We start from the raw sequence: 17,959 nt of genomic DNA on the forward strand, positions 1-17,959 counted from the left end.
ACTTCTCTTTCAAACAACTTGGACAAATATATTGCTCATGAGATGAGACATCTGAACTATATCTCAGAGTTCACATCTGATATCCAGTATGTCAAAGGAGGATGCCCTGTCCAGATTCGATGTCAATACATTGGAAGACACCCCACTCAGCCAGAACATGATAGCAGAGGCCCAGGAATCTGATGCAATCCTCCCTAGAATCATAACTAACGCATGAAAGAATTTCCAACCCCTTTCATTGTACTACAATACAAAACTCCAGACCTTATATATCTCTGGCACTCAGAAGGCAAATTTTCAACCACCTACATGGATTGTCACATCTCAGCTAACACGTAATAGTCAAACTCACGTCTGATCATTTTGTTTGGTCCAGCATGAATACAGACATCCATGATTGGGTATCAATGTGCCTTGAGTGCCAGAAATGAAAGGTACATCATTACATAAAATCCCTATCAGGCACATTCAGCAACCATGACACATGTTTCAGCTACATTCACGTTAACATAGTCAGACCTCTCCCAATGTACCAGAATTACCAGTGCGTCCTCACAATGGTGTAATGTTTTCTCAGGTGGCCAGTAGTAGTAGTACCCATCAAAGATACCTTGACTAACATAGTTATAAAAACCATCATTCAGGAGTGGATCACAACTTTTGGTGTACTCAGCATCATCACCGCACATCATGGTGCACAGTTCCAGTCCTCACTCTTTCAGGAATTTATCCAACTGCTTGGCATCAAACACATTAAGACCACCATATACCATCGTTTTGTGAACAGCCTTGTGGAAAGGTTCCATAAAAGACTAAAAGCTTCTCTAACCACAAAACCACTAGCAACTGGGTAGATAAGCTTGTCAATCTGCAAATCACTCAAAGAAGACCTAGGATGCACTCCAGTTGAAATAGTTTTTAGCGCAACACTCTTTTTACCCGGACAATATTTTGATGACACCATACCCAACCTCACAACCACAAGTCTGTTTACTCAGGAACTGTGCCATAAAATGGCCCAATTGAAATACACACCACCCAGGCAACCATCATCAACTATCCACATTCTGCAATGGCTTCAGGATTGTGAATTCATCTTTGTCCAAAACAATGTCGTAAAGAGACCACTAACAAAAGCATACCAGGGTTCCTTCAAAGTCTTAAAATGCTCAGAAAAGCATCTCACCACGGACCGAGGAAACCTGATGAACATCATCTCCATGGACAGAGTCAAACCAGCTTTTCTGGAAAAATCGTCATGGGAAATATAATCTGTTTCAACTCAAAAATCAAACCTGTTCCAACAACTACACAAATGCAACCGTCAATACCAGAAGCACCCACTACTCCAACTAGGCAGACCTGTCAAGGAAGGAAAGTTACCTTTCTGAAGAAGTATAAGGCATATGTCCTTTTCTAAATGATAATGATCAATTATCCAGAGAGATCATGTTGTGTGCCAGCTCACCACTCACATTTTGTAAACAAAACATGCCATCAGCAGAAATCTGACACTCTTTGAAATACCTCCTGAGCATGTGGGCTAAAAATAGCAAGAACTTTTCTCAAACCACAAAGAAAAACACACAACTCAATTTTTTGTAACAAAACAAAATAACATACTTTTTATTGTTGGACTGAGAATAAAATATACACAGCCACTAAACTCAACAGGCATTTTTACCTGTAAGGAACCCGGCTAAAAATTAACTAATAGTCATTTGTTTGTTTAGTGACACCGTCGACTGTAGCATAAACAGCTTTCATGAAACAAGCACATTTTCAGCAAATCATCAAGAACAGCAGGGAGTAAGAACCCTCCTGAATTGCAACTTTTATGCATCCAGTCAAATCGTTCGAGCCCAGCAGCAGTAGTAGAAATAGTTAAAACAGTCCTTCTTAGGGTTAATTACCAGAAAATATTATTGTGATTCAAACAGCGCTTTTCAGGCTAACTTTTAACAAACTATCTTAATGCGATACCTTAAATATAACCAAGTCTGGGACACTCCTGTATCACTAGACCAAATATGGAACCAAGCCAGGCCCACAGTACACAGGCAGATAAGAGGGCACTAACCCTAATTCTTAATGGCTACACTTTTACCTTGTTGTCATGATGGACTCTTTGAAAATGTAACCAGAAGCTCAACTTGGAATTACAACTCTGATTTTCAGAGCATACAAAATGTGCATGACTCTAAGTCTGTGTGGCAAAACCTTTAACATGCTGATCATTTGTTGTCGGGCTTGAGTTCCTCTCTTATGGGTGTACTGGGGACGATAGATATAGGCGTCTTGCAGCTGCAGTTCAGGATGCAGTGCAGGTCAGGTTTCAGGGTAAATCTGGAAATCAAAGCAATCAATAATTAATAAAAACTTCAAAGATCATTTTCTTATAAACAAAAATAATTATTGCATAAAATTATTTCAGGTCAGGCATACAAAAAAAAAAGGTTAAATTATTTGTTTTTTTCTGGACTTAATTAACATAAACTGTTTCCAGATGTAGGAATAATGATTCAAAGCAAATTCTTTCAATAGCTTCTTCGTCAGAGGAAAAAAAGACATTCTTCAACTTAGCTTTTGGGGCTGTCAGCTTAAAGTTGATGCGCCCTCTGTAGAAGCTAGCAAGTGAGTCTCTCCTATCTGCTAATACACTGATTTTTTTATGAAAACCCTAATTCTACCCCATCCATGTCTCTGAGATTAGCATTTCCTCCTCTATTCTTCCTCTTCTTTCTTTCTTCTGAAATCTTTTTCTCTGTCTATCTCTTAAACCCTTTTTCCTCTCTCTTACTTTCATTTTCAAGAAAATCAGTCCATCAAGCTTTTTGGGGAGTCTTCTTGCTGACATAAGATATGTAACTGATTTCCAAGATCTCTATGGCTGTTGGTCAGATTTTCTGTCACCAACCTGTCAGCTCCACTTCAGTGAGAAAGTAATTTTTCTCTCCATTATATCTAATAAAAAAATATTTTATCATTTCTCTGGGCATAGCAAACTTTTGACTAAGTGTCAGATATCCACAACCAAATGTGACCCTCAGTCTGTCAACAAGGTGCATGGAGGGATGTTGTTTGGGATAGGAATAGTGTTATATACCCACTTCACTCCTCGTTACTGCCTGCCTTTTGAGATTCTCTTTCTACAGCCAGTGATGCCTGCAGTCTCCAGCAGCATGCAGCTTCCTTTGACTCCCACAGCCTCCAGTGGCTCCAGCTCACTCCTGCAACTTTCAGCTCAGTCCTGCAGACCTCAGTGACTCCAACATATTCCTGTGGCCTCCAGAGCTTTAAGCAACCTCACCAGTGCCCACTGATATCCAGTTTCCAGTGCCCACTGATATCTGACAACCTGTTTCAGTGCCCACTGATGTTCAGCTACCTGTTCTAGTACTCATTGAAATTCAGTTACCCATTCCAGTGCCCACCAACATCTAACTACCAGTTTTTAGTGTCCACTGACATCATGCTACCAGTTTCGATGCTCACTGACCTCCAGCTATCAGTTCCAGCACCAACCGATGTCCAGCTACCAGTTTCCAGCATCAGATCCGGTTTATCTGAGGCATGTCATCCTACCTCAGGGGCGCAAGAACCCAAACCCCGTGAGATGTTCGTTTTCACTCTGGCTAATCCTGATATCCATTACCATTTATTTACCATTTTCTCTTGGTAAAAATAAAACATGATACCAATCGTCTTTAACCATTTGTGTTTGTCCTCTCTCTTTGCTGTTGCCATCACCTTTTCGATTTGTGTCTATTTTGTTATTTGTAGAGTCGATTATTGCTTTCGCCTTTCGACCTGCTACAACAAACGTGGAGAAAGTCCAGCACCACAAAAAAAAGCATTCTAGATTGAAACAAAAAGTTCAAATTGCCTCAGTCTAGAAGGATTTCTCCTTTATTTACACAGGGTAGACAGATTAAATATAGTATCAGAACAGATACTATACTTTGCTCTAGTCAAAAGAGTAAGGAATTCTCAAATGTTATGACACCTATCAGGTGTCATAACATTTAAGGCCAGGTCATATTGATCATATTGTGCCAGGTCATATTCATTGCTCCAAACTTTCATGTAGAGATTTGTTAGTTACCTCCCTTGGCTCTATTTGTTAAAACAGAGTTATCTACCGTTGAAGTTTCACTATTCGTGTTTTTGGGAGAAACATGTCTCTTTTTTATCACGCCGCACAACAACCGACGTATAATTGTCAGCGATTTAGAATAGTTTATCAGCAATAAATAATAAATAAAAACTATTTTTGTTTTTTTTTTAAATAAGAGCCATTTTTTCCTAATTCTGTTTAATCACTAAAGGTTTGGCACACACGGGAAAGAAAGACACATCTTCGTAAAAGTAACTTGCAAAAAGCTACAACAAAACAAAAAATCAGAAATTCCTAAAAAGTGAAAATAGATTTTAATTTTCAAATTTTATTTTTTGTTTAGCTTCGTCTTTTTCTGTCAATTATGTCGATTGTTGTAAAATGGAAAAAACCCGTGATCAAATTTTGTCTTTTTATCTTGGCTCGTTTTCCATTTATAAATGCCTTAACCTTGTTGATGCTTCTTGGAGAGAGAGCTGCACATGAAAGGTAAGGAAATAAATTAAAAAAAAAAAAAAAAAAAAAATCCCCTCCCTTTTTTTTTTTTTTAAAATGAATATTTTAACGACCCCACCACATCCCTTCCCTACAAAACATGTTTACATGTTATTCAAATAAAAAGTTTTGACCAACTTTTTACAAAGTGCTTGCAATTCCTATGGTTGTGGTTGACGATGTTGGCTCAGTAAAAATCTGCTAACGAATTACAACAGTCGAAAGAAGATAATACAAAACGAAACCTGAGTTCCTAAAAAAAAAAAAAAAAATCACTTTCTGATGTTTATAGTTACAATGTTATCATTTTGTCAAAACGATTCTTTTCCCTGTCGATTAGCGTTGTCCTCGCATGCTATACCTTAATGTCATTTTCTTTTGTTAAAAAAAGAAGAGAATTAAACAGTAAACACCAATGAAATTGTGCCGATTAAACCCGTTCAAGCGACCATATATTAGGATCTTTTGAAATTCTCGGTAGAACATAAAAAAAATGGGGGCACGTGTTTATTTCGTGACCATGGAAGAAGTAGTTATTAGGTGTTTACGCAGAATAGGGACCGTGTCGAAATAATAACGTTATCATTTAGAAAATTATTCTTAATATTGGGAGGAGGTCCTTTTGTAACTATTCTGTACTTTCACCTAAAAAAAAAAAAAAAACATCGACAGAAGTACGAAAAAGTTAAAAAAAAAAAAATAAAACAAATATATAACAAATGTTATCAAAGGCAAGATGGTAGTAGAAACCCGCCTAATTGTACCTAACGGGACAAGATTTTAGTGTTTTTATTTAAAATGTTCGGTTCGAAAAACAAATAACATTAAACGTTACCAGAGAACAAGAAAAAATAGCTGCGATATCTCTTTACATCTTTGAAGTCTCAACAATAGGAACTGCCAAAATTCACCACAGAATTACCCCACCCTATATGTAACACGATTTAACTTTATTATAAATTAATATTATCAGTATAACTTTTGTACCATTTAAAAGAAGGGCAAAATAAACCAGTAATAATTTAAAAATTTTATTTCATCGAACGAAAATAATGAAATTGCGAGACGAAAATCGTGTTTACATAATTGGCACTTTAAAATTCCCATAGTAGACATTCCGAACGTGAAAACATACCCGTATTTAATAAATCTAGGAAAAATCAACTAATGGTCAGATTTTCGTGAAATTTTCGATACTTATCCATTTTAGAATGAAATTACATATAAAATGCAGTTTTCGTAAAATATACGAGGGAAAATGTTTGTTTAGTGCGTGTCCCCTCCCCATTTATTTTTTCGAAATTCAAACAAAATATATTTAAATTTATCGAAATTTCTATTTATTATGAAACATACGAGTTCAAATAAGTAAAAAATACTTATTTAAAAAAAATTTAAATACACATATTGAACAAAAATTTACCTTGAAGTTGCAATTAAAAAATTATAAACCTAATATTATGTTTTTTTTTTTTTTAAATAGCGTTTTTTTATTAATATATACTATATTCAGTTGAATTGCCAAGAAAAAGAAACATTAATTATTTTTTAAAAGATTAAAACGATTAAAATTCCATTATTTCAAAATGTTCCGTTACACCATAGATTTTTAATTGTGTTCAATTTTTTTTTAAATATTAAGTTTTAATATAAACATGACTCTTGTCAGCTATTTTATCGCCAGATTAAAACCAATTTGAAAATATTATTGCACAAATATTACGCATTTTGTAGCCCCCCCCGACCTCATATTTTGTTTGTCTCTTTTTACTGAACAAAATATGGAACCCCGTAGGTAACCAAATGAACATTCAGTAAAACCGTATTTTATATTTAATATACAAATGTTTATAATATTATTAATCGTTAAACTGTAAATCTTAAAACCTAACAAAATTATAACAAAGATTAATTATTAATTGTAGTTTGAAGAAGATAAAGAAAGGTTTTAAAAAAATTATTAAGTCGCTTCTGCTTTTCCATAGTTCGTATAGTTAACCCAAATCTGACGTCACGGAAACATGCGGTCCATTTTTCACAATCATTTGGCAGTCCCTACTCAACAAAGACTTCAAAATGAGAAATAAAACAAAATGGTGGTACCCATCCAATAAATGTCACGGCAACATTTATTGGGCGGGTTTCTCCCATAATTTTGTTTTATTTCTTATTTTGAAGTCTTTGTAGAGACTTCAAAGACATTGCGGCCATTTTTTGTTGTTCTTCGGTAGTGCTTAATATTATTTGGGTGCTAGTGCACTTATTGATCGGCGCTATTTTTTTCAATAGTATTTTCGAGTTTAACTAAAATTGTATGATATCTGTTTTTATTAAATTGTAAAGTTAAAGTACAGAATAGGTACAAAACACTCTCCCTTCCCCATGTCAAGAATGGCTTTCTAAATAATATTATTTGGTACTTGCACAGTTTAATCAAGACATTAAAAATGAAAATATCGAAAGTTTAAATTGTACGTATCCATTATGGAATGAAGTTCTTCGAAAAAAAAAATTCACTTAATTTCATCAAGTAGTTTTTGTTTTACAGTGAAAAAAACAATTTGTTATGATACCGAGCAAAAGGTTCGATTTTTAGTAAGAAAAGGTAGTATTAAAGATGGGGAGGGAGTGTCGGCGCCTTAACTGGAGTTATCTCTCGTGGCGTTTCTAAAATTCAAACAAAATTTTTTTTTAAAATCTAAGATGTCTGCCTTCAACGTGCTGTCATAAAAACGTGTTTTTCCGCTGTAAAAAAAACCCTACTCTATCAAATTAAGTGAATGTTTTTTTTTCGGAGATCTTCAGTTCAAAACGGATACGTACAATATAACCTTTTTTTCGATATTTTCATTTTTTTAATGTCTTGATTAAACTGTACAAGTACCCTAAAAACTTATCCAGTTAGGTAGAAAAGTAACTTATCTTACCTTTGATAACATTTATTGTATTACAATACACAGAGGTACGAAACCGTTATCATTATTTGTTTTTTGGCAACTTTTTCGTAGCTCTGTGGAATGTGTACTACAAACCCAGTGTCAAATTTAGGAATTTTTTTTTTTTTTTTGCGATCTGTAGACAACGCGAAAAATTGTCACAACTCAGTCGCATCTGCTGTCTGTCTCTTCTCACTTCCATTTGTGGGAAAGGCTATCCAATGTTACCCAACCCACGTAGTTGAAAGCGGCAGTGAGAATAACAAAATAACAGAATTAAAAAAAGATAAGTACAGTTTTAGGTGCTTATGCACTTATGTTACCGTGCCATTTTTGGCCCCCCCCCCCGACAAAAAAGGAGGGTGAACTTGTAAATATAAAATTTAAAAATTATTAAAATTTTGCACAAACATCAAACATGATATGAGTAAAAAAGAACGGATTTTCCGAGAAAACTCTGGTTGCTTCTCTAGGGGTGACTTTCGGGTTAAAATGGCTAAAATTGACGCTTTTGTACTTATTAAAAAAAAAAAATGATGCCTTAGATTTTTATAAAACTTTCTGAAAAGTTGTAACTAACTGATTTCTATATAATTTTGTTTGTCTATACTTCGCGATAACTCTTGGGTGTGCTCCAGGGGCTCTTTTAGGGCTAATAAAAACACTCCATTTTTCGGACTATTTTACCATATTTGTCCAAAATTTTTTGTGTATGTTTATTCAGCAGTTTTGCATGGTGCTGAACTCCAATTTAAGTCTTAAGCAGTTTTTGCATGGTGCTGAACTCCAATTTAAGTCCTTGAGGACTTTTGGGGTTAAATGAGGGACTTAGTCATTCCTTTTTTTGCATGGTGCAGAACTCAAATTTACATATGTTAAGGCCTAAAACTACACCGTTTGTTCATTTTCACCAGAATTTGACGTCCCCTAGGGACTTTTGGGGTTAAATAGTGGTGGTGGTGGGGGGGGGGCTGTCACTCTCACACACACACACACGCACAATTAAACGAACATCCATTGATTTTAATTTCCCGCGCATTTGCACAAAAATAAGTTCTTCTAGCAACGACATAATTTCAAATACGCCCACACGCTTTTCTCACAACAACAAAAGCAAAATGGACATATTTATAGCGGACGTAGGTGAAGACAATACCACGTGACAATATCGACCAGTGAGCAATTTTAGAAAATTGTTTTTTAACGCTTTCCCAAACCAAATACCAGCAGCAGCAATCTTGTGCTGGAATTCGATGCAAAAAGTATTTAAACACAACAAACATTCTTTCTCTCTCTCTTTTCACTCCAACTTGACACAAGAACATGTCTTCATCTCGTCGTTTTCAAATCTGTCGAAATCATAATCACGCACGCCATGTGTGCATCCAAAAAAAAAGACACTTATGTACACATGCATTTCCGTACATTTTCTATAAGAATTACTAACAACGGACTACTTTCCTCATGGGACTTTAAAATAAGGCGAACTTCGCCAGTTAAAACAAAAACCTTGAAATAAGGACATTATTTTCACAAAAGACTTTCACCTTCCAATCTTATTTTAATGAAGGACTTTCATCTAACATGACCTTTTAATCTTAGTAATTCCACAAAGGATTTTCACCTAATTTGAATATTCTAACCGCAATGATTTCTCAAGAACTCTTACTGATCGGACTTTGCTTGTTCATCTTGTTATTTTGTTGAAAAATAAATGCGGCGCATTTTAAACGAGAAGAAGGTGTCATTGTGTTTTATTTCTTTTTTTATTATTTTGTTTGAGGCAGAGGGATTTAATTTCTCTTAAATTTCTTTTCCCCTACAGCGGCAAATGCTGAACTTAGTCATTTTTCATGTCTTGTTCACTGTGCACTCACGGGGGACCATGCATGCTTCACTTGTTTAATAGTATTTTCAAGTTAAATTGAAGTTTTACAATATCATTTTTATTAAATTGTTAGGTGAAAGTACAGAATAGTTACAAAACACATTCCCTTCCCCTCCCCATGTTACTGGCTTTTTAAATAACATTATTATTTCAGCACGGTAACATAAGTGCATAAGTACCCGGTTTTATTTTAAAAGCCCCCACCCCACCCCTCTCTCTCTCAACTGGCTCAAGAAAAAAGAAAGCTGTCTGACTTAGTTCAGTGATTTTGAAATAAAGGAGCATTAGACACCACCTATACACTGACTCTGTTTCCTCTTCATCAAAGTTAGTTCAAAATTTTAAAACTATCTTTTGCAAAATACAGTTGTGATATCTTGATTGTCATATCAAATGACAGTTGATTTGTATTTATCAGAAAAATATTTCTTGAATATTTTTAAAACTCAGGTTAGCTTTCCACAAATTTCAATCACTTGAGGCAATAAGCACCATCTTTTGGAGCAATAAGCACCATCTTTTGGAGCAATAAGCACCATCTTTTGGAGTAATAAGCACCATCTTTTGGAGCAATAAGCACCGGAAATATGTGCAATAATTAAATAGTCATTTTGGAGATCTTAAAGTGAAATGTTGATGCTGATGCAATAATGATACCAGGAATCACAGGTCACATTTAAACATTTAATGTCATCCCCTCTACCAGCTCTGCAACATTTCTCAGTGTCTTCGATGTCAACAGTGAGCTTTTTGATTGTGATGGTGATTGTGATGGTGATTGTGATGGTGATGGTATTTCCTGTCCTGGTGTTCTTTTACTGCTGCCTTTCTCCTTTTGGTTCCCTCTACACTTCTCACACCTAAACCTATTTTCTATCTCTACAAATCTATCAGACCATGCATGGAATATTGTTGTCATATTTGGGCTGGTGAATCTCTGTCCCATTTAAAAGTTCTTGATAAGGTGCAGAAACGTATCTGTAATTTGATTGGCCTTCACCTTTCCTTCTTCTTTTCACCCTGTCTCTCACAGTCGTGATGTTGCTAATCTCAATCTTTTCTGCAAATATTATTATGGCATGTGTTCTTCACAATTGTCTGATCTATTCATGCTTCCTTTGTCCCAACTCATTTAACTTGTTGGTCTAGTGGTCTTTGTTGTTTTATTATCTCATTGCAATACAGCTTCTTATTCCAGTAGCTTCTTTCCTTAAACTGCAAGGTTGTAGAACTCTTTTCCTGTTTACTGTTTCCCTCCTACTTATAACCTTGGTCTTTTCAAAACTAAAGCTATCTTTGCAATAATCATATTTCATTCTTATCAGCTCCTTATATCAAGTGGATTTATGCTGTGTTTGGAGTTATTTCCATAAAAAAGGATAAAGAGATTAAAAAAATATTCATTAAAGTCTCCTTCCACTTAAATAATGGCTTTTTGTGAAGTCTGAATCGCTTACATGCTAGAACCAGGTAGTCCTTCTTCATAATGCTCATTAGTCATCAACTATGGAGATTTTTAGGGATTATTTAGTCTCATGGGGATGTTCATTAACCTTTTTTGGTCAAGTATGCTCCGATTTCTGATGTAAAATTATCTTTAATTATTGCAGACAACTTGTTTTATTCATTTTGTATTCCTGCTATATTAAATGATGTATTTCCTCATATACCATATTCAGAATAAATATTTAATATTTTCCTCTATTTTAATTGTTAATGAGATGGATCGAATGTAAATTGAATGATGAAGAATATTATGAGAGGATTGAAAATAATGAATGAACGAAATTGGAATACAGACAGTTGGGACAGTTTATGACATGTATTTGTTGACCTTGGATATGAAGATGACCATTTTGTAGCCTTCAAGGAGCAATACTGTGGTAATATGTTCCACAGAATAAGGTATTATATATTAAAAATAAAACCTCCCGCCTCTAACCTGGTGGCAGGTCTCCTACATGTACAGTTTACGATTCCATACTTCATCGGGCAAGAGAACAAGAAATAGATGTGCATGAAGCAAACCTTGTGCTTATTAACCAACTAGGTCAAGCAGTACAAATGGGGGAGGGATGAGAAACCACGTTGCTGCGGCCAATTATTGGTGCAGTCATTTTTTACTCTGGTTGTTTTCATACAGTTTGTAGCCAGACTTGTTATCAATGTTACTTTGATACTTTACATTATGTGGGACAGAAACTGAAAAGAGACACAGCATTTTAATGGTGGTGATTTGCCATCTTTGTAATGTTACTCTGTATGCTGAGTGGAAAAAGAGTGGATATCTGTTGATGGTATTGATTTGGATTTTTCAATATTACTCATTAAAAAAGTAATAAAGAAGTCCAGAAGCAACTCCCAATTAAGGAATTCAAAGTCCATATTAAAGTTCAAAGTTAAATAAATTATCTCCCCTTTGTAAATTGGCTGTTTGGAGTTTCTAAAGCTAGATGGTTCTGGCAGTCAATTTGCATAGGAGATAGTGTCATCTATATATATAAAAGCGAAAATGTGTGCATGTATGTATGTTTGTTTGTGTGTCCACTAAAAACTTTCGACAGACATGACAAAAATTCACAAACTCGGTATCATATTGAAGCCCCATCCTTCGCCCGAAAACGTTCATATTTTTACCCCAAAATTGACAATTTTCGGTCAATAAAAACCGTCCCCTCGTGACGACGACCTGTTCTACGCATGCGTCAGATGACGTCATGACCTGAGTTACTTTAAATAGTTAAAGAATTGACTAAATTTCATGTACGTCGTGTTAGCTCAGTTGGTTAGCGCGTTGGTTCGTTATTTAAACATTTTGGGTTTGAATTGTGGTGTGAGATGTCTTTTTCTTTTTTTTTTTTTGATTTTTTAAATTTAAATATTGAACCAGTGTTATTTTAGCCATTTTTCACGTAACGTTCGTTTTTTTCCTTTTTTTTTTTTACTTCGCTTATCCACCCCCAACCACACACCCCAAAACACCTGGGTACCCACCGATTTTTAAAATTTTAATATCGAAATAGGCTTATTTAAGCTATTTTTCACGTTTTTTTTGTTTTAACGTTCGTTTTTCTGTTTTCTTTTTTGTTTTTTCGATTTTTACATTTAACATCGTTCGTTTGCCTTATGTTAGTTTTTTTTGTGTTTTTTTTTTCAATGTTTTGATCCCCCCCTGCTTAAGTTTTAACATTCGTTTTTATGTTTTGTTTTTTTACTTCGCTTATAACAAACAAACCTGGTCATTGACCTCATTTGCTGAATAGCTATTGCTTACGTCGTCGTCATAATGCTCTATGACTTCCGTGTGGGCACCTGTCAATTTGGTTCTTACTTAAATAAATTCAAACATCTTTCAGTAACTCATTCTGGCTGGCCGAACGGTTCATGTTTTTTTCACGTTTTATTTTCAAACTTCGCCTCAGGGCTTCGGGTTCGATCCTACCCCCCCCCCCTTCGGTTTCTTTTTTATTTAAGAGCACACACACCTCCAAACACCCGGGCAATGCTGGGGACCCCCGCTAGTTAGTATATAAACTCTACTTTTTGATTGAAGGGGGCGATTAATTATATGAGCTGCAACATGAATGACTGACAAAATATTCATCCAAATAATATCATTCTTTGGTTTCCACAAATACATGCAAACTTCTTTACTAGATAAAGACCCGGGGTGGGGGAGGTATGAGGACAAGCTGACATGAAGAGGATAACAAAGAACTCACATTGTATAGAAAGAGGCTATGATCAGAATAAGGTTGAGAAACAAGTGTTGTAAACTCCTGGCATTGTCACAGAAAAATGTCACTTCATTTTTAAACATTTTGGTTGACTCTGTTTCTTAATTGTACACATTTTGTAAGAATTCTATTAATAGACATACATGTACGAGGCTGATGAAAGGAGAGCCTCTTCAGAGCATTCATGCCAGCTGTTACTTGTCACCAATGCCTCCTTTCGTCTCGAGTGTCAAGGATAGAATTTCAAAGCACGACTGGCATAAAGCATTGACAGTTAAAGTTGGAGTGAGAGTGTGTCTAAAACCAGTTTGAAGAGTTTTATTGAAAACTAGACTACCCATGACCCATTGGGTCAGTATGTTATATTAGCTATGGAATTCATATATGAGCGTCCCACTTGTGACGTAAAGAAAATAGTTTTTTGTGACATAACAGAAACATTTCTATGAAAGTATATTAAAATGAAAAAAGAATATAGATAAATTTCTGAGTCATTCTGTTTATAATTGTTTATTTAAAAAAAAAACTTACAGCAATTGAATTATAAGTGGTTTGTCATACTTATAGGCAAATGTGCACTGAACAGATACCATAATACTTTAAGTTAAATTCAAATTTTGATATTTCTTTTAATTTAAATGCGAAAAAAAACAAAAACAATTGGCATGCTGAAATGTACATAGTAAAAAATATGTTTTATTGTCGCGTTGATTATTTATTTATAACGCAATTAAAAAAAACATTTTCGGATTTTTTATTTATGTTGGTAGTATAGAAGAAAATGTATGAATGTTTTTAAGAAAGGTGTATTAAAAAATGGAGAATAAATTTAAAAAATGGAAGGCGGTGGGTAAATCACCATTGTAAAATGCTCTTATGGTTGTCGACGAGTTAAAGTAGATTTATTTGTAAGAAAATTGTGTTAAAATAACTTAAACGTAATACGGAAATGAACGATGTAAAAAAAAAAAGCAGAAAGTATTAACAATTATTTATTTGGATAATTTAAATGCGAAAAAAAATTGGGACGCTTAAAATGTACACAGTAAAATAATACGTTTTATTGTTGCGTTGATTATTTAGTATAATATATATCGTATATATGAAACAGGTTGATGATTATACGTATTATTTGTAATCACGTTTTGCGTTTGCTTCCCATATCTTGAAGTTTTTTATTCAATAAATTTAAGGTATTCGCTTTTCTAAGGATGTCCATTTGTTCGAACGAAACCGGTCCAGCGATTTGTGTTTATTTGTTTATGCTGTTATGGGTTTATGTTTATGTACGCATGCGCAACAGGAAATCGGATGTTGGGTTACAACACCCGTTACAAGGTCATTTGAGTTTTATAATTATATAGATTAATTAAAGTTTCTGGTTGTTCCAAATTAGAAAGAGGTTCCCAACCTTTTTAGTGTTGACATTATAAGAATTACTTTTTTCATTGTTCTTAATCATCATCATCATAACATCTGTTTTTCATACTGGCATGTGTTGGATTGCTTTTAGAAATTGACTTCCAAACTAATCTATTTATGTACAGAACTTTTTTTTTTATGTATTATGTACATCCTCATTTCATGTCTTCCCATGTTTTCCTTGATCTTCCCCTTCCTGTGAACTGATCCTGCCAGCTCAACTGTTCTACATCTATTAACTCTAGAACTCTCATCCATTCTTTCAATGTGGCCATACCATCAAAGTCTCATGCTCTTCACACATCTCTTTACTCTGTGCAGAGTTAATTTTCTTCTAAGATCATCAGAACTAAGTCTAGTAATCAAAGGAGCTATCAAGCCTATAAAAACAGTTTCAAAAACTGCTTAGTGAATATATCCGATGAACCAATTGCAAGATAGGTATAAACAATAGAGTTTAAAAAGACATAATTCTGAAAAGATCTCTCAGTTGGAGTTTCTGAAATAACTGAGTGAATGTTTGGCATTCTGTAGGATTCCCCATCTGGAGCAAATGACAAAAAGATAAGAAAATTGCAAAAAACAAACAACAAAAAGAAAATTTATTGATTCATACAAAATACTTGATTATCATCTGGTCCATACAAGGCAAAACACCTCAATGTTTTCATTTAAATAAACTTTGTCATTATTTTGAGCTCTGATTGTTTATTTATTGACTGCATATTTTTAAAAATTTTATTTTATTGACTGCGTATTAATGTTTTAATTCTATTAGAATGGTGTTCCTTAGAAACTGTGGGAAGTTTACCCAAAAGAAAGTTCAATTCTCACACATGTGAATGTAGAGATATTTGTCAAAAAGAAGTATTATAATTGAAATGCGGCAACATCTCTTGGAGAGAAGGAACAATAACCATGGTTATAATTAAACCATTTTAATTGGACAAGTGATGAAGAATGATTAACAACAGAGGATGGTGTAAGTACAGAATGAGGCGGAAGAAGGTTTGCAAATCCGAGAAAGGTTGTTTGAGTAACTGATTGCATATTGAGGTAAATCAATTCTGAAGAAATGGCATGTGCCGATGAACTTCCTTTGTAAGCTTCTGTTGCACATGCAGTCCAGCTCATGTTAATCAAAGTGGAAATCTGGAAAAGGATTAGTGACTGCCTTCGAACAACCATCTGAGAACTGATCATGATGAGGCAAACTTTATCCAAGGTGGTGGGTAATGGGGAGAGTGAAAAAAAAGTGAGTTGGCTGCCAGTAACTGCCTTTTTTTGACTACTGTCACCAAGTAATCAACTGATGTCCTAATGGTGAGAGGAAATATTTGAAAAGAGATTACATCCCAGTGTGCTTGGGTTTCTATAGACTGGTACAGGTGATCACTAAGTCACAGAGATTTGGTTACCTGTTAGCCAATTCATGAAAGCCTTAAAGGGACATTGGAGATAACCACCTACAATTTAATGAAATTTAAATTTGATTTTTATTTGTTGAATTATGGAGTAATTATTTCAAATTGGAACATTTTAACAATAGTCAGACACACTGAAAATTTTCATACAGGAATTACGAGTGCAAGAGGCAGATGTCAACACAAACCAACTACCATCAAGTTGGCAGACAGACTAATGCAAATATCTTTCCTTTTGAAAGTTCAAAACATGAACTGATGAAATCAAATAAAAAAAAATTGTGCATTCATAGATTCAGCATTCCCCTCCCCCAATAACGAATAAATAATTGCATAATTACTTCTTCGATTTGATCATCAGTTACTCTTGCTGCCACACGGTCTTGTGTTGCACTTTTTCTCTATCACATATGTAGCACAAATGTCTGTTTTAACGACTAAAAATTGTCACTTTGTCCTTTTGCTTCTGTTACACCTCGTTTGTTTCGGAAAAATGTCATTAAATTTTTCTAATGTTTTTTAATTTTTGGTTGCTTTGCAGTTATCCTCCATTGAATCCCAAAGTGATCTACTTGCATCTTGGCCTTTTTGTTGTCTGTGGTGCTTTGATGTCAGCATTTTATCAAGCAAAGTCAATGGCGCTCATCTATGCTGGTCAGTTGTTGTATTTTTCTTATAACGCGTATACAAATACAGCAATGGGGCAGGATTGGCTGAGGGTAAGTGAATAAAAACATTGTTTTCCCTAAAAAATAAATTTATATATAAAAAATAATTTATATAAGTGAATAAAAACATTGTTTTCCTTAACAAAATCTTTTGAGGTTTTTTCTAATGCTTGGAGTCTCAAATAGTTTGATACTTGGCTGATCAATCCTTACCATCAAAGTCCTGTTCTGTACACAGCTCTCTATATTGTCTGGATTTAATCTTCCTTTGAGGTGATCAGAACTAAGCCTGTCTTTAAGACTTGCATTACACGTTCATCGTATAATTGTCATATCATTTCTCTCCATGCAACCCCTGTCTTTAACCCCTATTGGCCAGGTCTCACTTTCATACATCATCACACTGTGTACACATGCCTGACATAGACTCTTCCCTTGGTTGACAGTAATAACAATGTACTACAATGTAATATAGTAACAGTTATAACAATGTAGTAACAATGTAATGACAATGCAATGTAGTAACAATGTAATAACAATGTAATGTAGTAACAATGTAATAACAATGCAATGTAGTAACAATGTAATAACAATGCAATGTAGTAACAATGTAATAACAATGCAATGTAGTAACAATGTAATAACAATGTAATAACAATGCAATGTAGTAACAATGTAATAACAATGCAATAACAATGTAATAACAATGCAATGTAGTAACAATGTAATAACAATGCAATGTAGTAACAATGTAATAACAATGCAATGTAGTAACAATTTAATAACAATGCAATGACAATGCAATGTAGTAACAATGTAATAACAATGCAATGTAATAACAAACTAATAACAATGCAATGTAGTAACAATTTAATAACAATGTAATGTAGTAACAATGTAATAACAATGTAATGTAGTAACAATGTAATAACAATGTAATGTAGTAACAATGTAATAACAATGTAATGTAGTAACAATGTAATAACAATGCAATGTAGTAACAATGTAATGACAATGCAATGTAGTAACAATGTAATAACAATGCAATGTAGTAACAATGTAATAACAATGCAATGTAGTAACAATGTAATAACAATGCAATAACAATGCAATGTAGTAACAATGTAATAACAATGTAATAACAATGCAATGTAGTAACAATGAAATGTAGTAACAATGTAATAACAATGCAATGTAGTAACAATGTAATAACAATGCAATAACAATGCAATGTAGTAACAATGTAATAACAATGCAATAACAATGCAATGT

At 34.2% G+C, this 17,959-nt stretch overlaps 1 protein-coding gene and 1 long non-coding RNA gene across 3 annotated transcripts in view; one reads left to right on the plus strand and one right to left on the minus strand.

The window, feature by feature from the left end:
- Positions 1 to 1,595: 1,595 nt before the first annotated feature.
- On the minus strand, positions 1,596 to 7,772 carry LOC145293132 (uncharacterized). 2 transcript variants are annotated; one of them, XR_013869673.1, is made up of 2 exons: positions 7,540 to 7,772; positions 1,596 to 2,346 (listed from the first exon to the last, which is right to left on the minus strand). It is a non-coding gene; the product is annotated as an uncharacterized LOC145293132 (long non-coding RNA). The 2 variants fall into 2 exon arrangements; XR_013869674.1 differs by lacking the exon at positions 7,540 to 7,772 and adding an exon at positions 5,448 to 5,669.
- LOC145293131 (transmembrane protein 101-like) overlaps positions 4,131 to 17,959 on the plus strand; it is a 28,331-nt gene continuing 14,502 nt past the window's right edge. The window contains exons 1-2 of the mRNA XM_080139538.1: positions 4,131 to 4,606; positions 16,561 to 16,738. Of these exons, the coding sequence (XP_079995664.1) occupies positions 4,482 to 4,606; positions 16,561 to 16,738 (303 nt within the window). The 5' untranslated portion in view covers positions 4,131 to 4,481. The remainder of the gene's footprint in view (positions 4,607 to 16,560; positions 16,739 to 17,959) is intronic.

Source organism: Euprymna scolopes, chromosome 14 (assembly GCF_053919585.1).
Source record: "Euprymna scolopes isolate OS-2025 chromosome 14, ASM5391958v1, whole genome shotgun sequence".
NCBI lineage: Eukaryota > Metazoa > Mollusca > Cephalopoda > Sepiida > Sepiolidae > Euprymna > Euprymna scolopes.